Source organism: Pogona vitticeps, chromosome 5 (assembly GCF_051106095.1).
Source record: "Pogona vitticeps strain Pit_001003342236 chromosome 5, PviZW2.1, whole genome shotgun sequence".
NCBI lineage: Eukaryota > Metazoa > Chordata > Lepidosauria > Squamata > Agamidae > Pogona > Pogona vitticeps.
Window position 1 is genome coordinate 119,979,329 of NC_135787.1, and position 20,827 is coordinate 120,000,155.

The 20,827-nt window shown below is 42.2% G+C and overlaps 1 protein-coding gene across 1 annotated transcript; it reads left to right on the forward strand.

Annotated features, from left to right (window-relative positions):
• Positions 1–1,985: 1,985 nt before the first annotated feature.
• TRMU (tRNA mitochondrial 2-thiouridylase) lies at positions 1,986–19,948 on the forward strand. Its single transcript, XM_020797004.3, has 11 exons — positions 1,986–2,162; positions 4,471–4,636; positions 6,741–6,847; positions 7,244–7,366; positions 8,747–8,919; positions 10,647–10,700; positions 10,845–10,911; positions 15,771–15,871; positions 17,349–17,493; positions 17,662–17,744; positions 19,062–19,948. Exons 1-11 carry the CDS (start codon positions 2,075–2,077, stop codon positions 19,212–19,214), a joined length of 1,260 nt encoding a protein of 419 aa, XP_020652663.3. The 5' UTR covers positions 1,986–2,074; the 3' UTR covers positions 19,215–19,948.
• Positions 19,949–20,827: the final 879 nt, after the last annotated feature.

Sequence of the window (20,827 nt, forward strand, 5' to 3'; positions counted from 1 at the left end):
ATTGACCTGTTTAATACCATCCAGCTTACAATGCAAAGCAATGCTGTAATACTGGCTATATTACTTAAAGAGTTTGTAATTCTGAATAAACGAGGAGGCTTTTATATACAGAAGGAAGTTCCTGTGCAGAACTCTGTGAAACCAAATAAGGAAAAGGATGAAGGTTCTGATTCTACCAACTCAGTTCTAAACATCCCTTAGGAAAATTACCAATTTATTTTAACAGCAATTCAGTCCAGAGTAATTAAGTTCTAGAATTAACTCACTGACGTGAAGGCATCCTCTTTGTCATATTACTTTGCTTTACGTACTTTAAAAAGGCAACAAATCATTTTTATAGTTTAGCCTTACTAACTTTAATCATAAAGGTACTAGGTGTGCCCTCCCTTGCAGACAGAAACCTAATTCAAGTAATACTTGAAAAATAGTGACTTAAAGTAGGATTTCTGCTTTTAGATAGGATCATAGTACATGCAATTCTACTTATAAATAAGTTATTAAAAGTTATTAGGCTACATTTCTATGTGGATAAAATGGATCAAAACCTGTTCTCTATAGCCAGCATAGGAACTGCAACCAGCTGTAGTAAAGTCAGGATAAACCAATCTGTCTTTTCTCTCCCAGCCTGCTCATGTGACTGTCAGATACTCTTACTAAACATGGTAACCACACATTTTGATTTTACTTCTTGATCCTTTTCTGCTCACATTTTACCAGTCGAGTATGTCAGAAAACAAAGAGTTGATCACAAAAATTATACCGTTTTATTTCATTAAGCTGGACTTGCTATAGCACGCTACACTGTTCCTGTTTCTGAAATTAGCAGTACAGTAGTGGATCTGTTAGATGCATGTAATTTTGTTTTAAAAAATCAATTTAAGACATTTTGATTTTGAGTGGATTCACCTAACACTTTGGAGACACCCAAATATGAGATAGGAAGCTCATGCAAGACTTGCTAACAATACGAGTGCTTTTCATTTGAGGCAGGAGCAGCGGACTGTGGCTTGCAAGAGCATTCTGTCAGTGTCCCATTTCTTTCTGACCCTTCAGGCACACACCCCAAAATAAGCTTTAAAATATTTTTTTGAAAGGTCGTTTGGCTCAGAAAATTCCTTTGTGCTGCCTAAGGGGCACTTTCCCCACTTGTATTGAGGGTATAACATGCCCCTCCTGTAATTTTAAAAAAATTGGCTGTGAGGTGACTTGCGGTTAAAAATATTACTTTTTTAAAAAAACTTAAAATATACGTATTGCAGTACAGCATATTTTGTCGTAAAGCACAGGGTCAAATTAGTCCCTTTGCCCTCAGCCCCTGGAGTCGGGCCCATGCCTGAATTAAAGGCAAGATCTTGGGTCGTCTACTTCTATTGAGGAGCCTTCAAGCGTGCGAGGTCTGCCCGAGGTTTGAAAGCTGCGCGCTCGTCAAGGGCTGGTTGGTTCCCTTCCTTGATCCCGGGGTGACCCGGCTCCGTGCCAAAGGCGCAGGATGGAAATGGTTCAAAGTTCCGGGGAATGATAAAACCAATTGCCTTCTGAAAAACCTCCAGCCCAGAGAAAGGCACCCGCTCTTGTTGCAACGGGGAGCCCACCCTGCAATCTACACGGGAAGCTGGAGCTCCCCTAAGCCCGGCGCGGGAACCTGTCCTGCCCACGCCTGCCTCAGGAAAGAGGGCAGGGGAGGAAGGCACCACCGGCTTTCCAAGCTCAGCTCATGCAGCTTCCTCTTTGGTACAATGAAGCCGTGTAAACAAGGCGGCGGCGGCAGGCCCGACGCACAGGCCCCACAACGCCGCCCAGGAGCCCCAGGAAGCACCCTTAGGCCCCGGAGGCGCCCCCCCCCTTCCGCGTCCCTCACCCGTCCGACCGAAGTGAGCCGGAGGACGGCGGCGGCGGCTGAAGAGCCCGCTTTGTGACCTCAGCTCCGGCCAGAGGAGGCGCCTCTCCTTCCCCGCCCCGTTTACGACGAGCCCAGGGCGGGACGAAGGAAGGAAGGAAGGAAGCGAGCGAACGAGCGAGCAAGTAAGCGGGTGCGCGCCAGGGAGGCCGCCGGCCGTGTGAAGGGCGCAGGAACATGCTCGCAGCCGCGCGCCGCCATGTGGTCTGCGCCGTGTCTGGCGGGGTGGACAGCGCCGTCGCCGCCCTTCTGCTCCGGCAGAGAGGTGAGGAGAGGAGGGGGAGCTTAGCGGGCTCCTTTTCCCCGGCCCCGGTTAGCCCCCCCCCACTCCCCGAGCCGCTCCTCCCCGGTTCTTCGCGCGTTCTCCGTGTCCTCGTTCTGTTCGACACGGAGGCGTCCGAGGGCCCCTCACGCGGAAATCGGTGCTAGACATTTACCTTTTGGAACGACTGCAGAAAGTCTGTCCTTCATTTTATCCTGAAAGGGGGGGGGGGCTCAGGTGTCGTTCTTCCCGGGACTCGCGCTTCTGGTGGCTTGCCTTGTGCATAGGATACGACCAGCTTGGGGTTGCGGACATCTACTTCGGAATAAATCCCCAATGAAGTTCCCTCTGGAAGTGTGTTTGGGCTTGGAGCCTGAATCCAGCCTCCCGGTGGTGGCATTTGGGTTCCCTTGGTATTCTGGGAATTGTAGATTTGTGGGACACGTCAGGTGATCGATAGTAAGTTAATCGAGATTTTCCTCCTTGTGAAGCCATAGTGTGCGCTGCAGTCTTAAGTGTTTGCTGTGAAGCGGCTTCCTGTCTGTTCTGTGGAATATTCTTGGATAGTAGTCTAGCCACAGGCTTGCACCTTTTTGGTGCTTACACTACTGTATTTTGTTTGGTTACAGTTTTGGTTACCATTCATAAACAGTAACAGTTAACTTTCCCATTTCTTGGAAGAAAGAAGTGCTTTGGGGGTTTTAAAAGCAACATTTGAATGCTTCACTCTGCTGGCCGGTGGACAAGATATAGGAGGCTTTGAAATAATGATAAGAGCACGTCATACAGTTCTTGATGGTGCTATTACTATGCCCAGTGACAGCCATGCTAATGGAGCTGCTTTTAGGTGTCCAGTGCCTCTCTCCATCTACCTCACTGTTGTCTCAACACCACCACAATAGGGTGTGAGACAACAGCAGGAGGAGTGCACGTAGTAGAGATCAGAAATTTGTATACATTGTTCATCTGATGTAGCTTCCTTCAAGATTTAATGTGTCAAATTGATTCATATAAAGAGTATGTCACACATTTTGGGCAAGGGAAAACATGCTATAGGCCAGCAATGGCAAACCTATGGCATGTGTGCCACCGCTGGCATGCAGAGCCCTTTCTGCGGGCATGCGAGCCATAAGTTGCCGGATAACTACTCCCCCCCCCCCCCCGCAGCCAAACCTGAGGCGGCGGCTGCAGCTGCGGTGCTGGCGCTTCAACAGGCGGTGGGCCAGCTGGTGCTGTCAGCGGATCCAGCGTGGGGTCTTGAGGCACCTCCATGCCCGGGATTCCCCCTTCCGCCGCCACTCCTGGTTCCGCTGTGGCCCGCCAGCTGCTGCTTCCCTCCCCCCCATTTTGGCACTTGGGCCCGGAAAAGGTTTGCCGCCACTGCTATAGGCTATGCCACTGGTGGTGGATAGCCATGCCTGTGGGGCAGTAACATGCCAAGCATTAGGTTACAACAACCAGCGCAACAACAAAACAAACCACAGACACTCAATAGCACGTAACCCAAAGTAATCTCATATACTGTACTAGTAACCATACAAAATATACAAATGGATCAAGTGAATCTATTTTCAGTGGTGTATGATGGCTGTGTGAAACTATATTAGAAAGTTATCCAAAATTCTGCTTCGCACAAGACTTCACATTTTATGCAGTTTCCAACACTTGTACACTCATCAGAAAATCACAGCTGAATTAAATCATAGATGTATGTTTCTCTGCATCTGCATGCGAACACAAAACATTTTATAGTATCTCATGACGTGAAAGGGTTCTAAAAATTTTCAGTGGTTACATATCGTTAATATCACAGGTTCAAAAACCTGTGCCATTTTTCTACACGCAGTATCCCTCCCATTAGCACGGGCACAGCAGACGTTGGCCGTGGTGCTAGTATAATCACTGATGTGCTCTTGTCTTTACTTCTTCCTAATCAAAGTCTCTTCTATCCCACCACATCCATGCCTGTGGCCTTCCATTTGTTCACTTCCACTGTCCTTGGCCCAAGTCTTGAGTTCTCCTGCTCTTAAAGGGCTTAGCCATTTCTCGTTCGCTGTTTCATATGCTTCGAACTGTCTCACAGACCACATTGCATGACAGACCTATCTTATTTTCCTGAAATCTTAAATCCCTTAACAATGAACTGTCTTATAAAACAGAGACAGGACAATGGAGGTTTTATTCTTCCTTAGGAGGATAAAAACATTTCATGGTGAAAGACAATATTTAAAATTTAAATTTAAGGATGGTCTAAGTAATAGTTCCTATAAAGTCATTTCTGCTTGCTTCTGTTCTTTCTAATCCTCCACAGGATATAAAGTGACTGGGGTTTTTATGAAGAACTGGGACATTGTGGATGAAATAGGAGTTTGCTCTTCCGACAGAGACTGTGAAGATGCTCACAGGGTCTGTCAGATACTCGGCATTCCGTTTCATCAGGTTTCCTTTGTAAAAGAATATTGGAATGATGTGTTCAGGTAGGAGAATTGTCATTAAACTATTACTTAAAATAAAGTGTGTCTGCAAAGGGTAATGATGACAGTGGCTTCAAAGTTGCTTAGGACTCCACCCTTCTGCATATGTATTACGGTGCCCCAATCTCACTCCCCCCTCCCCAGCCCTTAGACTTCTTGTCTCCCATATTTTGGGAGCAGGATGTTGGGTGGTGCAAGATAGAAGTGATGGATTATGCCAAGTGTAGAAGCCCTGCAGAATTTTGGGAAGCTTCTTTTCTATACTTTTCTACTTCCTTTCTTTAACTGTACTGCAAAATATAGTAATCAATGTTATGGTTACCTGCTTACATGAATTTTAAGTTGCTTGTTTCGCTTTGGGTTCAGAAATGATCTGTTAGGAGTTAATGCTGTTATGCTGATAATGGTCTGAGCACAATGTCAATCAATCCCAAGTAGAGCAGATCCAATGAAGTCCATGGGGCTTACATCAGTGTTGACTGAGAAGTTCTTTATGTTCTAATGGTTCTGTGCTAGTTATGGATAGAATTGGTTCTGGCTCTATATATTTTATTTATTAATAAAATAAAATTCTATTGTTTTGTTTTTCAGTTTGTTTTATTATATTTACATCCCACCTTAAATGCATCCTGGGACTTTCAAATGGTGTATGTAGAGTCCCTCAGTGGTCTGCAAGCCTGCTAAATCATGCTTATTCAAGACGAGCCTGTGGATCTGATCTATATTGAAAAGATATTCACAGATGAATATCACTATAATTTAATGTAATTTCATTCATTATTGTAAATAAGAAAATATTAATGAAAGTTTTTTTTCCTCACTCTCTGCTACTCCAGTCAGTATTTTCAGTTTTCATAATTGACTTCATAGAAAACAGGACTTCACTTCTTTCTGTGTCTTCACATTACAGTGGTGCCCCTCATGACGACGACCCTACAGAACGATGAAAACACAGAACAATGCCTTTTTGCGATCGCTATAGAGATTCGCAAAACAGGCATTTCAATGGGGGAATTCCGCTTGACGACGACTTGGTCCGTGCTTCACAGACCATTTAATCACAAAACAACTGTCTTTACAGCTGATCGTCGGCTTCACAAAATGGCCTCCCGCTGTTTTCTGGACCCCTGCTTCGGAAAACAGTGATTAAAAACAGCTGATTGGCGCTCACAAAATGGCTTCCTTATGGGCGATCTTCGCTGGACGACGAGGTAGTTTTCCCATTGGAACGCATTAACTGGTGTTCAATGCATTCCAATGGAGAAACTGTTTTCGCATGACAGCAATTTCGCTGTACAGCGATTTTAATGGAATGGATTATCGTCGTCATACGGGGCACCACTGTATTATACCTCAGTATTTTTTCCAACAGGATTTCCTTCCCCTGCTTCCCTCCCCAAAGATATGGGGGCACTTCCATTTTTAGGCATTGTGGAAGTGTAACAGCTAGAAAATACAAGAGCTGTTACAATATTCAATCCTTGTTTTTTTTTTTAAAAAAGAAATTCTCTGAATGTTCATAATGGGTGGCAGTGTCAGGAGTAAGAAGGACCGACTGATGACCCCCTTGAACAGAGCAATCTTAACCCCTTAGGTAGGAGTTAGGACAGGATGAAGGTTCCCCCATCACCAAGGTGGGAGACCACCCCTGCTCCAGAGAACTCAGGAGCATTATATCTGTGCAGGGTATAAAACAACCACTGGCTGTGTTTCTGTGCCTTCATTATAAGAAGCACTGAGCTGTACCGTATAAGTGCTACATGCTAGAACTGCTGCCATATTATCATCATGATTTTAAAATAGACCTGAGTATGAACACAATTGATTTAATTGAAATCCGGTTAGAGAAAGTACTTTGCTTAGCATTTGTCTCCTATGGTGAAAGTACAGTGATTTAGATATGTACTTGCTTTTCCAGAAAACATGTAGGTTGCAACCTGCTCCCCTTCTCCTTTAGAGCATGTCCCAATAACGTCAGTAAGACTTCTGATATGTGTAAAATTATATTCTAAGGGTTATTGGGGAATCCACCCAGTAATGGTTTCAGTTAATGAATACTGAATTTTAATGGTACTGAATTTTCAAACGTTAAATTGTTTTTTTACAGCTATCTTTTAAATGAATATGAATTGGGAAGAACTCCTAATCCTGATGTTATATGTAATAAGCACATCAAATTCAGTTATTTCCTACACCATGCAGTGGATCAACTAGGTGAGTTTTATGGCTATCTGCACACCTACTGAAAAATACTAAAGAAATGTTGACATTTTTTGAAATAGGAACTTCAGGAATAAACTAAAGCAATGCACGTGTCTGCATACAGTGTGCTTCTTGTGAAACTTTTGCTTAGAACTTTAAGATTGGCTTATTGCCTTTCAAAATGTAAGTCTACAATCCTGTACATGGGAGTAGGTGGTAGTAAGTACTTGATGGAACTCAGTGGAACTTCTAAATATACAGATATGTATAATAAGATTGTGATGTTGGTGTATGATAAAAAGTTATACTGTATAACTTATTGAATCTCTTAAGATACTGTAGTTTGACTTTCTGTATATTCTACCATGGTGTGCTTTTTTTAAAAAAACATTTTTTTAACACGGTCAGGAGCAGATGCTATTGCAACTGGACATTATGCTAGGACTTCCCTGGAGGATAATGAAGTGTTCCAGCAGAAATATATACAGAAACCACAAGGACTCTTCAGAAATAGGTTTGAAATAAGAAATAGTAAGTGCTCTCTGCTTAAATTCATATGTTATATTTCATATAGTTTAATACAGAGATATGAAACTGTATGTGTGATTGGGTTCTTGTTTTATAAAAGACGGTTCCTTGTCTTTAGCTAAAGTTACTGCAGGAGACGGAGTAAGGCTGGTCAACATTTTAATATTTTTTAACCGTGTAGTATGAACAACAACTTCTGTGACTCCAATGGGATCAGTTGGTTTCTGTAGTGGCTGGCTCCTCACTGCACAGATAGTTGCGCAACAAGGGTGTTGAGCCCAGTCACCACTGGGAAGTGCTGAACCAGTAGGTGATTGGGTTTGGGCATACCATCCTCCTCCAAGGACCTTTCCCTCTTAAGTTAGACATGTACAGTCCATTCCAAAGGTTTCAACTCTCCCATCTGCACTTCTGTTCCCACACTCTGCTTTCCCTTTCCTGCCCTGTCATCAAAAAGCCCTCTACTACTGACTGTTCCTTTCCTGCCATCTCCTCCCCGCTTCTCTCTCTCTTTCTACTTTCTTGCCTGCCCCTTCCAAGGTCATAGTTTGGACCACTGAAGAAGGAGAAGGCCATGCTGAACCCTTCTGACTTGGACGAGTGAAGGAACAGCTCTCTTCTAGGTTTAACTACTTTTGCCGGTTCCTCTTCACATTATGGTTTTCCAAAAAGGCCACTGCCAGTTCGTTACCCAAGTTGTGAAGGAAAATCAGTAATTATTATTGTTAATTCAGATGATGTCTTGAATTGATAGGTATAGCGTTTAGCTGGAATAAGCCAGAATGCAGCGGAAGGCTATTCTAGTTGGATGTTTCTTGTTTTGTTTTGTTTTATTTTTTGGGGGTGATGGTCAAAAATTAGTTTGTGAACATGAATGTTTTGTCTGCTGTGGTTTCATGCTGGAGAAAGCCTCACGTAGTTCCATTGTCTGCCACTGAAATGCTCCTGGGTTCATTCATGTGGGAGAACTTCATGTGGGTAGAACTGCTGCCTTCATTGAAGAGTGTGAAAGAACATTGTAGTTTTTATCAAACTCTGTGTGTGTCAGAGGTCATTTAACTTTCAGTCAGTTGTACAGAAGGAATAATAAATGTTTTTTTTCTTAATGTGATTTTTCAAATGCTTATAGTGAGAAACCTACTGCATGTTTTTTTTCTAAATCTTAAATTCATTATCTTTTCATATAGGCCTTTAAGTCAAGGCTGGAGAAAGTTTGGCCTGCAATACTTTAGACTTCAACTCCTATTAGCTCATTAAAGGGTGAATGAGGAATTGTGGGAGTTGTAGTCCAGATCACCTGAAGGACCAAAATAAATCTCTCCACCTCAATTTAAATTATAGACCAAAGTACAATGAATCTATTTTTCACCTGTCTCCATGCAGCTGTAAAGCTTCTTCGGGCAGCTGATCGCATAAAGGACCAGACACTATTTCTCAGTCAGATTTCACAAGAAGCCTTGCGGAGAACAATTTTCCCTCTAGGAGATTTAACAAAAGATTTTGTAAAGAAGATTGCTGCAGAACATCACCTTCACCATGTTGTACAGAGAAAAGAGGCACGGTAACACTTAACTACAGTACTTAGTGTTCAAACTCCTCATGAGGCAGTGCTTACTTAGTGCATGAAAACCAACTTTCTCAGTCATCATAGTAGCGTAGTATACAGAGCGATGTGTTCTGTTTATCAGTCATGGCCGTGCTCTTGGCATAATTATTTTAACGGGAATTATTATAATAACCCCCTTCATTTGTTGTTGCTGCACAAGGGAAGCCTATATTTTAGACAGTTCCAGTGGCACACAGGAGCTGAAATCCCCTTGGCTAGTGTAGTAAGTTGCAACTGGAGTAGGTCCATTGAATCTGTGGGGATTTGGTGAGTCAACTCCTCCATAAGTTCCATTGATTCATTGGGCCTATTCAAGTTGTGACTTGCTATACTAAGCAACAAGATTTCAGCCATAGTATTGGGGGCAGAGTAGCAGCCTCTTCATGTGTTTCTACTCCTGGAGAAAAGCAAGTAGCATACTTTGATGTCTTTAGAAACATACTGCTTGTTCTTACTTCCCTCACAATAGAAGGCTACTTTACAGAGTGATATCCAAAGTAACAACCACTATATTTTTGGTGTCGCCTTCCTACGACCATCACAGTGCAAACAGAGGGTAGAAAATAGAGGGCATTAACATGGCATTGAACTGTACTGGCTGCCTGGACATAATTTTTGTGTATTTGCCCTTTACAAGATCAATGGAAAAAATAAAAATTCATAGCAGGAAAAAAAGATTAAGCATTAAGCAATGACTGCTACTGGTATATCCCACATTTGACAGATTGTTGCAGAATTTCTTCTTTTGGAAAAATTTGGAGAACTTGTCCTCTTAGTTTTTCTGCTTAAACAGTGTGGGGAATATTGAGAGTCCATTTGTGCCCAGCTGTACTTTTCAGAAGCATTTCACTATCTGTATTTGTGGCACAGCTTGTGAACTATCTGTCATTACTCTTTTTTGGTGGAGAGACCATCATCTGTAAAATGTTTGTGTTGTGTATAAGTAATCATGTGATACACACATGCTCCATCATTCTATCTGGTGAAGCATAATTTTTTAATAGTTATATTTAATTGTTGGCTCATGATTTAGTTGGTTTGTGTTTTTAATAACTTGTGAACTGCCTTGAGTTTCTTAATTGAGAGAAAAGTGTTGTACAAATGAAAATAATGAAAATAAATAAAAATCATAAAAATGTAGAAATAAACCTTTCCTATCAGGAATATGATAATCTCTTTAGGCTGGTCTTCCTAGTTTGTAGCAGTTGTTCAGATGCACCTCTAACCTAAAGCTGAATCCAGAGGATTTGCCAAAGACTGCTTTCTGTTTTATTGCACTCCCTACTCCCTGCCGGTTATATTTGTTTAATTTGCCTCTGGTACAACATGCGATCACACTTGGTTATTAAGAGAAAATATGAGATGATCTGATTAGTACTTATTGGACAGAATGCTGTTGGTGTTTATGTAAGTCTTGTATGACTTGCCATTGCTAAATGATGAGAGGCTGGAGTGCCTGATTACATACCTGATTGAGATGTGCCCCAGCACTTGATCAATTAGCTATTATTAGCTAGATCCAACTATGTAAGTCTTACATGAACAATGATAGGATTTTAGCCACTGAATTTGTATGTTGTCCTTTAAGCAAGGGTGCTTTGCTTGATTAACTTTTATTCCCCTCTCCAGCATACCTAGAACGGTAGTCAAAGTATCCATTCATTTGTTGTATTGCAGAGCATGGGGATCTGTTTCATCGGTAAAAGGAACTTTGAAAAGTTCATTCTTGAGGTGAGTAGTTATAGATTCTCAATGCAAATACAAATATGAGTGTTGTATTTATTATTTAAATAGTTTGGCATGGTTGGTTTTGTTAAGTGAACTGGGAATCGATATTACATAAGGAGTTTTCTCTTGTTATGTCTTATCTTGTAGTATTTAGAGCCACGTCCAGGCAATTTTGTTTCTATTGAAGACGGCAAGGTTCTTGGAAGGCACAAGGGTGAGTGGATATTTTATCATTCAGTTTTGCAGTGTAACAGAAAATGCTAACGTAGAGGTGCTTATCATGACATTCCTGTAGTTGCACTCCTGAGAGGGTGTCCAGAATCCAGGCACTTGTGCTGATTCACATCTGTTTGTGTTTAGGGCATCTGTGAGTACTATAAATGAATTTATGTACCGTATGTATGCTAATGCAGGGTTTTCCATGAGCCCTTTTACCCCCCCCCCCCAATACCACGAAGGAACATTTATTCTCAACATCAGCAATTCAGTTCAGCAGGAGGGGTTCTTTGAATAACTTGCATGTCTTAAGTGTCCACTCAAAGGTTAAGCCATGGCACCATATGGAAGCCAACTTCCAGTTTAATAGGGGTGAAGCCTTTAGAGGTCCCACTGTCTCCAGCTTGTTGTTGAAGCAGGAGATGGCCTCTGTTGATTCCAGTGAGGTGTAAGCCTCCACAGTCAGGTATCGGATAGGACTGAAAAGCCCCGCAGTGTACAAAAGCAGCCTTGTGCACATGGAACAGGGAAAAGAATTCTGCCCTATATATTATCACCAGAGACAACTCCCAAAAATATGTTATTCCTGGGAGAATCTGTTAGGTTGCAACCAAGCTTAGTTGGAACAGGCTAAACTTAAGAAAAGGATGGTAGGCAGTGTCAGTGTTCTGGTAGTTTCCCAGCATTTCAATTCTGTGAGCTTGCTTTTGTTACACCCACCCCCATGCCCTTGTGTTTGGAATAATAGCCAGGTTTTTTTTTTCTTTTGAAAGAAAAAAGAAAAGAAAAATCCTGCTGTGAAATGGGAAGATTTAGGGACCTGCATTTTCTAATTCTCTGATCCTGTATGTCCTGAGCAGGGAGCAGGCGTAAAGTGTTGTCCTTCCTGAGTTTTCCCATTTAACCATGGGTTAGTGTGTAGACCTTGAGCTGCAACCCCTTTCAGAAGCACCACAGCTTCACATCAGGAAGTGAACTACTCTCCTGCTGCAGTCACTTGGTGTTTCATTAGCCACTGTACCATCAGGAAATGGTACTTCCTAAAGTTAACAGAATTTTGATCTTTTAATCCCCTTAAAAGTAAATGGCAAAACAGGATAAACATGAATGAGCTTAAGGCAGGAATCTACTAATTCTGGATATTAGATTGGACATGTGAAAAAGAGAAGAATGGCTTTCAAGAAGAGAGAGTGTGTCATAATTGATGGGCTTGTCCTCCAGCAAATTGAGACTTTTTGGAGGGGAAGGGATTCCATAGGGTAAATCTGCCCTGTGTTTTCACTGGTCATAAAGAAAGACTGGGTGGCTTTCATTTTGCTAAGCATCGGGGTGGAGGTTTCCTGGGTAGAGACATCTGGTCTGGAAGTCTGTGCTTGGAGTTTCTCAAAATAGCAGAGGAAGTTGCCTATACAGCGGTGCCCCGCATGACAACAATAATCCGTCCCATTGAAATAGCTGTTTAGTGAAATCATCGTCATGCGAAATCCGTTTCCCCATTGGAATGCATTGAAACCCGTTTAATGCGTTCCAGTGGGGAAAATACCTCATCATCCAGCGAAGATTGCCCATAAGGAAGCCATTTTGCGAGCACCGATCAGCTGTAAAAATGACTGTCCTGTGAAGCATGGGTCCGGAAAACACAGGGCAGCCATTTTGCGAAGCCGACGATCGTCGTCTTGCAAACAAACAGTTTGCAAAGCACAGACCAAATTGTCGTCAAGCAAAAATCCGCCATTGGAATGACTGTTTTGCGAATCGCTATAGCGATCGCAAAAAGCCATCATTATGCGGATTCGTCATTTAGCGGGGTCGTCGTCTTGCGAGGTACCATTGTATCTCAAATGACTCACTTCTCATACAGTCATGGCCAAAAATATTGGCACCTTTGCAATTCTGACAGAAAATCAAACCCTTCTCTCAGAAAATTGTTGCAGTTGTAAACGTTTTGGTACTCACATATTCATTTCTTTGGTTTGCGTTGGAACAAGACAAATAGCTGAGAAGAAAAGTCAAATCTGATACAATCCCACACAGAAGCCTAAAAATGCACTGGCCAAAATTATTGGCATCCTGTTTAAATTGTAAGAAATAATTGCTTTTCAAGCACTTGATGCTCCTTTAATTTAGACACACCTGTCACAAGTAAGAGGTGTGGGCAATATAGTAATCTCACTTGCTGCAACCAGTTAAGATGGAGAAAAGTTGAGTCAAACTTTGTGATGTGTGTGACACTGAGCATGGAGAAAAGAATTAAGTATAAAGAGTTGTCTGTGGATTTGAGAGAAAAAAATGTAGAATAACATTGACAATCTCAAGGCTACAAGTCCATCTCCAGAAATCTTAATGTTCCTGTGTCCACTGTGCGCAATATCATCAAGAGGTTTATAGCCCATGGCACTGTAGCTAACATCCTTGGACGTGGACAGAAGAGCAAAATTACTGAATAATTACAATGAAGGGTTGTTTGAATGGTGGATACAGAACCTAGATTAACTTCCCAACAAATTCAAGCTGATCTGCAGACACAGTGTCAGCTCGCACTATCCGTCGCCATCTGAATGAAAAGGGACGCTATGGAGACCCAGGAGGACACCATTGCTGACACAAAGGCATAAAAAAGCAAGACTGGAGTATGCCAAAACTTATGTGACAAAACCACAACCCTTCTGGGAGAACGTGCAGTCAACAGATGAGACGAAAGTAGAGCTTTTTTGTCAAGGATATAATGGCACTGTTTACAGAAAAAGAATTGAGGCATTCCAAGAAAAGAACACAGTCCCTACAGTCAAACATGGTGGAGGTTCAAAGATGTTTAGGGTTTGCTTTGCCTCTTTTGGCACTGGATGCCTTGACTGTGTGAATGGTATCATGAAATCTGATGATTACCCAAGAATTTTGGGGTGCAACGTAGTGGCCAGTGTCAGAAAGCTGTGTCTCCACCAGAGGTCATGGGTCTTCCAGCAGGACAATGACCTGAAAAACACTTCAAAAAGCACTCAGAAATGGTTACAAACAAAGCGCTGGAGAGTTCTGAAATGGCCAGCAATGAGTCCAGATCTGAATCCCATAGAACACCTGTGGAGAGATCTCAAAACCGCAGTTGGGAGAAGGCATCCTTCAAATCTGAAGGCCCTGGAGCAGTTTGCAAAAGAAGAGTGGTCCGAAATTCCAGTAGAGTGGTGTAAGAAACTGATTCGTGGTTACAGAAAGCAATTGATTTCAGTTATTTTTTTTCCAAAGGGGGTGCTACCAAAAATTAAGTTAAGGGTGCCAATAATTTTGGCCAGTGCATTTTTGGCTTTCTGTGTGGGATTGTATCAGATTTGAGTACCAAAACATTTGCAACTGCAACAATTTTCTGAGAGAAGGGTTTCATTTTCTGACAGAATTGCAAAGGTGCCAGTATTTTTCGCCATGGATGTAGACTGCAAGATGGAATGCATAGGTGTAAAATGTTTAAAAAGCAGAGGCTTATCTCTTCCTTAGGAAAACATGATGCAGTCATACTACTTTTCTGATACAGTGGTCCCCAACCTTTTCCCAACCACGGACTGGTTGTGGGGGCAGAGTTCATGCGCAGGGGGGCAAGGTACTCCCCACATATGTGGGGAGCAGGGGCGCGCATGCATGCATGGGGGTGCATTTGTGGGTAGGCAGGGCATGCTTGCAGGGGCACACTTGCGGGGGCACTCCTGTGCATGCGCGGGGGCTCGGGAAGTGTGTGCAAGGGTGATAGATCTGTCTCCACAACCCAGTCCTGCCAGGGGACGGCCCTCTACCGGGCCACGGACCAGGGGTTGAGGACCCCTGCTTTAGATGATTAAAATAGTTACTTTTTAGTAAAAAAAAAAAATTCATATTGACATGTTACAAGCTAAATACGTGTACTAAATACAAATGTTGTACCTGTGGTACAAAACATTCTGAAGCAGTGAGGTTGGAAACGCTGATATAACTATAAAAGTAACTTTAAAAAAATCAACACAGTTACATTATAAAATAAATTAAGGCATATTTCTCTAATGTTTATTCCTTCAGCACAGATCTGTAGAAAAATCTAACAAACAGTATGATAGCAGTAAAATATAGGAAACTAGTTTCCTTTCATCTTTCACTTCTGATGTCTTTGTGATCTGATTAAGATGTATTCTGGGTTTAAAAGCTGTCAGAATTCTTTTAATGAGAAGTTGTCAAGTAGTTGAAGTTGCTTATATAACAATCTATATAATAATTCCTGTTACTGAAATATAGCAATATCCTCCCAACAGCCACAATTGCTTCACAAAATAGGCTTCAGATGACCAGGATGTTCCCTTTAGTACCATCATATTTACGGCTGCTTTTCTTAGAACGCATGGTCCCAAAGGTCCAGAAAAGAGCAGGTGCCTAATCCTCACTCTGCCTTGTCCAATCTAATATCTTCAAGCTCTGTGTTGTCCTTCAGTTCTCCTCCAGGGCTAATCTGATTAAGGAATAACCAATATATATGAAAATGCAGAGTTGAAAATAAAATAATATAAGTTTTTGCTTCTAAGTTTGGTGTGACCATTGGTTGCCATGCCCAACATTGTTCAGTGCATATCTGCAGTTTGATTTCTGTGACAGGCAATAAAATCTGTGAATAAAAGCTTCCTTGTTATTCTAAGAAATTGAAGACATGTTAGTTGATATGTGGCCCTTTAACATTCATGCATTCATCCCTCAGAAGCTTAGGAAGAAGTAATATGTTATTACTCCCTACTACAATATATAACATTTAGTAATCTGTTTTCTATTAAAAGAAGACAAATTATGATTTACTTGAGCAAAAGATTAAGGAATGTTTACAGTCTGATGCCTGTAATTTGAATTTTTTAGGCTTCTTTTTGTATACATTTGGCCAGGGAGCCAAGATAGGAGGCCTCAAAGATGCCTGGTTTGTTGTAGATAAAAATATTGCCTCTGGGGATGTCTTTGTGGTAAGTTTGTTCATACTTCTATTGTTTGTCATTCCTGTTGAATAGAACATTCTTATTGTTCGCCCAAGATTTTCAACTTTTGCATACAAAGGAGAAAGAAAAGGTGTTAAGTAAGTTGGCGTTGAGATGTTTTATTACATCTTGTTGAAACTGGCTTTTGATTAACAGAAAATTGAAGAATGATGTTGGCATTTAGTATCTTAACAAAGGCACTGAAAGAGATCCCACAATTTTCTTACACTGAATCCATTGAACTTCCATCTTGAAATGTATTTTGGTTAGTCTTGCCTAAAAACTTATAGTATGTCGTTGATCAACATTTGGGACCTAATATTTAGGTACAGCAACTGCTATGCATCATAACCTGTTCATGTGAAGCTAAATGTTTAACTGTATTACCTTTTTTTCCTCATAATTTCCCTGTTCATGTAAATAACGCATAAGTAGGACTCAAATTTTGCTTTCATCCTAGTTAAAATCCCCATATGTATAGAGAAACCATGGTTCAGCAGCTAAGGCTTTCTTTCACATCTCTGGATGGCATTTGTAGAGTGACACACAGAAGTTCATAGTAAAGGGCAGTCTGAATGTTGTCAACACCAATGGCAGCAGTCAAGATGGTCCACATGATACTCTTGGGTCCTCACAACCATTCACACTTGTCAAAAAAGCCATGGCAATTGTTTTTTGTTTGGTTGAGAAGTGGTTAACTGATGAAAGAGGAATCCGGTTATGGGATTTTTCCTTTGCTTAGTGCCACTTGTGAATACTAGCAAGCACAAGGAAAATGTTTTGTAGACCATTGTGACTGCTGCCTTTGGTGTTGTCAACATTAAGGCTGGCCTTTGTTATGTAAAGCTTGGCATCCTTTTTCCTGCTGGCTTTGTGGGCAAGATATTGTGCAGCAATATAGGACTATTTCCTGAATACAGAAGCACAATATCCCATATTCATAAACTGGATTTAGAAGAATCAAATTGAACTTCTCTACTAAGATAGGTCATTGTCTTCACAAAATTCAGTATAATCTCAGTTTTGTTCTTTCGGAAATCAATACGTTTTTATGGATTCAAGACCATAATGTTCTCCCAGTCATAAATTTGTCTAAAAATGGCATCGTTAAACGTGAGGCATTTTAAAGTGTCTGAGACATGAATATCACAATCTAAAATATGTAAAAATGCAGAATTATGGCTCAATACAATTTTTTTTGTAAATATATCTAATGTGTTGTTCATTGGTCAGTGAAACAACGACTGCAAAGTGTTTTGAATATATTGTATATATGGGATAGAAATGCCAAGCAGTAATCTCTTTTTTAAATTCTGTGTGGATCTTGGGGTCTTGGCTTGTTTTGCCTTCACATTTAGCACATTAGAACTGATGCTGTTTGCCCAGTGCCAATGTGACCGAGTCCTTCGCTGGTGTTAACAATGCTGAGTTTGTGCCCTGAAATAGTTGTACCTGTTGTGTTAAGGCACCTTCCAGAGACCACCCAGCACTGTATAGAGATGTCTTGCGGACAAACAGAGTGCACTGGATTGCAGACGAACCGCCCGCTGAGCTGATTCGGGACAAAATGATGGAGTGTTATTTCCGCTTCCAGAGCCAGATGGCGTTAGGTGATTGGATTTTGTTAACACAGCTTTTAGTGGTAGAGTCTTTTCGTTTTCATAAGAAAAGGCAAATATTATTGCATATTGATATTTATTAAGATTAGAGAAAGTCTCTTAATTGTGATGAGAATGCAAATGCTAGAGATTTAACTTCTTTTTGTTTTATTTTTTCAGTGCCCTGCACATTAACATTAAATCAAGATGGGACAGTATGGGTGACATTGGTCAAACCATTAAGGGCTCTTATGCCAGGCCAGGTATGTCCTGAGGTCACTTTAATGTCTGCTTCTCTTTTTAAATTTGCAAGCATATTGATATTGTAGAAGCATACGGGGGCTCATTTCCTAGTAAGTATGCTTCAGATAGCAGCCTTTACCATGTAGATGTCTGAATGCTGAGTCTTCTGCAGAGTTTTTTAAAAACAGACAATAGTTTCAAATTTTTAGGTTTGGCACTATCTTAATTGTGATACAGTTTGATTTATTAGTCAGATACATTGGAGTGAGGAAGAAGTATCAGAGGTAGGATTGTACTCATATTTCAGTGCTAATTTGTGAATTTACCAAGTTTATATGGCATAAGCTGAGGTTTACAGGAAGACTGCCAACAATTTTGTCTCATACCCAACACCAGATTATGTCAATATTTTACTAGTATGATCAGTGAAATAGCACCAGATCACTATTCTTTTAAAGATTTGTAGCCTAATTCCTGTGGATCTTTATTTATAAATTTAGTGGAACCTACTCTCTTACATAAATGATGATGAAGGAGGGGGTTTAGCTCAGTCATTGAGCACATGCATTCTACATAGATATTCTCAGATTCTCTCATGGATCCTCCAGAAGAGGGTCTCAGGTGGGGAAGGACCGAGCAGTTGCTAGACAGAATATATGTTTTTAGACCTTGGAAAACATGCATTTAGAAATGGATAAATAGGCTAAAGTGGTAGTCTTTGCCTACCTTCAGATGCATTCCCATCCCACAGCTAGAGGAGTAACTGTAGCGTGGAAGGTCCTGGCTTTTCATAACTGGCAGGAACCAGTTTCCTTCTGAAATCTTGAGAGGGATGTGGAGATATTCAGGCATAGGATTGCAGACATCCGATCCTTTGGTTTCTAGCTAGATTGGTTTGAGCCGCCACCACCCTGCCCTCAAAACTACGAGTTTCAGAGTATGCGGACTTTGAAAAAAAGTAACGTACAACACAGCATGAAACATGGGGTGCACTACTGTACTGCTTAAGGGAAGTGACACAGCTTGTGCATATGTGGTCTCCTGTATTTTTACTGAGATTAGTGTGGTAAACATTTTAGTTTATATTCCAGGGTGCAATTGAATGGTATCTTCATAGGCACTTATATCAAAGGAAAAATAAATTTAATGTAATTCTTGTTTCTGAAATAAGTTCAAGTGGAATGCAACATTTACCTTTAAAAAAACTATTTGGCATATTGTATGTATACAGATTGATCACTACCAGAGTGGTAAGGTGTGACATGGACACTGTGTTTGCTTGTCCCCTTTCAGTGTGTTTATGTGAGTTGTAAACAGGCTCCCTGCTTGCCTTTCAGTTTGCCGTTTTCTACAAGGGTGACGAATGCCTCGGCAGTGGGAAGATTTTGCGTTTGGGCCCATCAGTGTACACTTTGCAACAGGGCAACCCTGGAGAAAAGAGGGTTAGAGAGTTGCCAGCTGATGAGATCAAGATTGAACCACTCACGTGATTGTTTGCTTTCTTAACCAAAGTCTGGCTCAAAGACTTCACATTAAAATCCAAATGGTCTTACAGGCAAGAGGAGACACAATGATGTAAATCTGGGCAGACTTGCTTGGGACATTTTCATACTGTAAATTAAGATGGTTCTCTAGAAGTCTGTTTTTAAAATATGAAAATATTTTTGATACAGTGGATAACTTTATTTTGGTAAGACACAATCCAAAACTCACATTTACAGCCAAATATTGCCCATGTTTTCACACAGAATTAAGACTTGCTCAGCTGAGTGAACCCTTACCTCCAGACATTGGGAGGGGGGGGAGATTGCAGCCCAGATTACATGAGCATGAAGTTTAGACCTGGACGTAACCTTACTATTTTTTTAAAGTAGGATTTACCGTATATTTCGCTCCATAAGACGCACCTCTCCATAAGACGCACCAAATTTTTAGGAGAAGAAAACAGGAAAAATGTTTTCTTCTCCTAAAAATCGGTGAGCCTTATGGAGAGGTCCATCTTATGGAACACACCCTAGGACCCTTTGGAGGCTTACCCTGCCCCCCCAGGGGTCAGAGGGGTTGAAATTGCCACCTTCTGGGACTCTTCTGAGGCTTCCCAAGCCTTAAAAGACTCCCAGAAACTGGTGATTTCGCCGGAGCTGGATCCCTGCAGGGGTGGGGGGAGCGTGGCAAGGGTCCTGGAAGGCTCACCCGGACCCTTGCGACGCTCCCACCCCCATGGGGCGGGGGGCCGAAATCGCCAGCTTCTAGGACCTTTTCTGAGGCTTAAGAGGCTCAGAAAAGGTCCTAGAAGCTGATGATTTCGCCCATGCTGGACCCGTGGGGGTGGGGGGAGCCTCGCAAGGGTCCTGGAAGGCTCCCTCGGACCTTTGCAAGGCTCCCCCACCCCCACCCCCCACAGGGCGGGTGTGTGTGAAATTGCCAGCTTCTAGGACCTTTTCTGAGGCTTAAAAGGCTCAGTAAAGGTCCTAGAAGCTGGCGATTTCGCCCATGCTGGACCCGTGGGGGGGGAGCCTCGCAAGGGTCCTGGAAGGCTCCCTCGGACCCTTGCAAGGCTCCCCCCACCCCTCCACGGGGCCAGCGGGGGCAAAATCGCCAGTTTCTGGGAGTCTTTTGAGGCTTGGGCAGCCTCAAAAGACTCCCAGAAACTGGCGATTTTGCTGGTGCTGGATCCGTGCCGGGGTGGGAGGAGCGTCACAAGGGTCCGAGTGAGCCTTCCAGGACCCTTGTGATGCTCCCCCCACCTGGAAGCTGGTGATTTCGCCCGCGCTGGCCCCATGGGGGGTGGGGGGAGCGTCGCAAGGGTCCTGGAAGGCTCACCTGGACCCTTGCAACGCTCCCCCCCACGGGGCCAGCGGGGACGAAATTGCTGCCTTCACTCCATAAGGGGGGGGGGAAGTGTGTCTTATCTAGGAAAAAAAATACGGTATCAATCTAAGATCTCTGTTTATGCAACATCTCTTTAGAATACTTCTTGAGGTCTTAGATTGCAAAAAAAATTGCCACATTACAAATTGGTTCTGGGACATGCTCTGTTTCCCAAGCAGTAGTTTGCTTCCCACTCTGGGGGGGGGGGACCCAGCCCCCGGGGCCCATGAGT

Coding starts and splice junctions, on each gene's coding strand:
- TRMU (XM_020797004.3), top strand. CDS start 2,075: ATGCTCGCAGCCGCGCGCCGCCATGTGGTCTGCGCCGTGTCTGGCGGG. Junction 17,494..17,661: donor CCAGAGCCAGATGGCGTTAG/GTGATTGGATTT, acceptor TTATTTTTTCAG/TGCCCTGCACATTAACATTA. Junction 17,745..19,061: donor GGGCTCTTATGCCAGGCCAG/GTATGTCCTGAG, acceptor CTTGCCTTTCAG/TTTGCCGTTTTCTACAAGGG.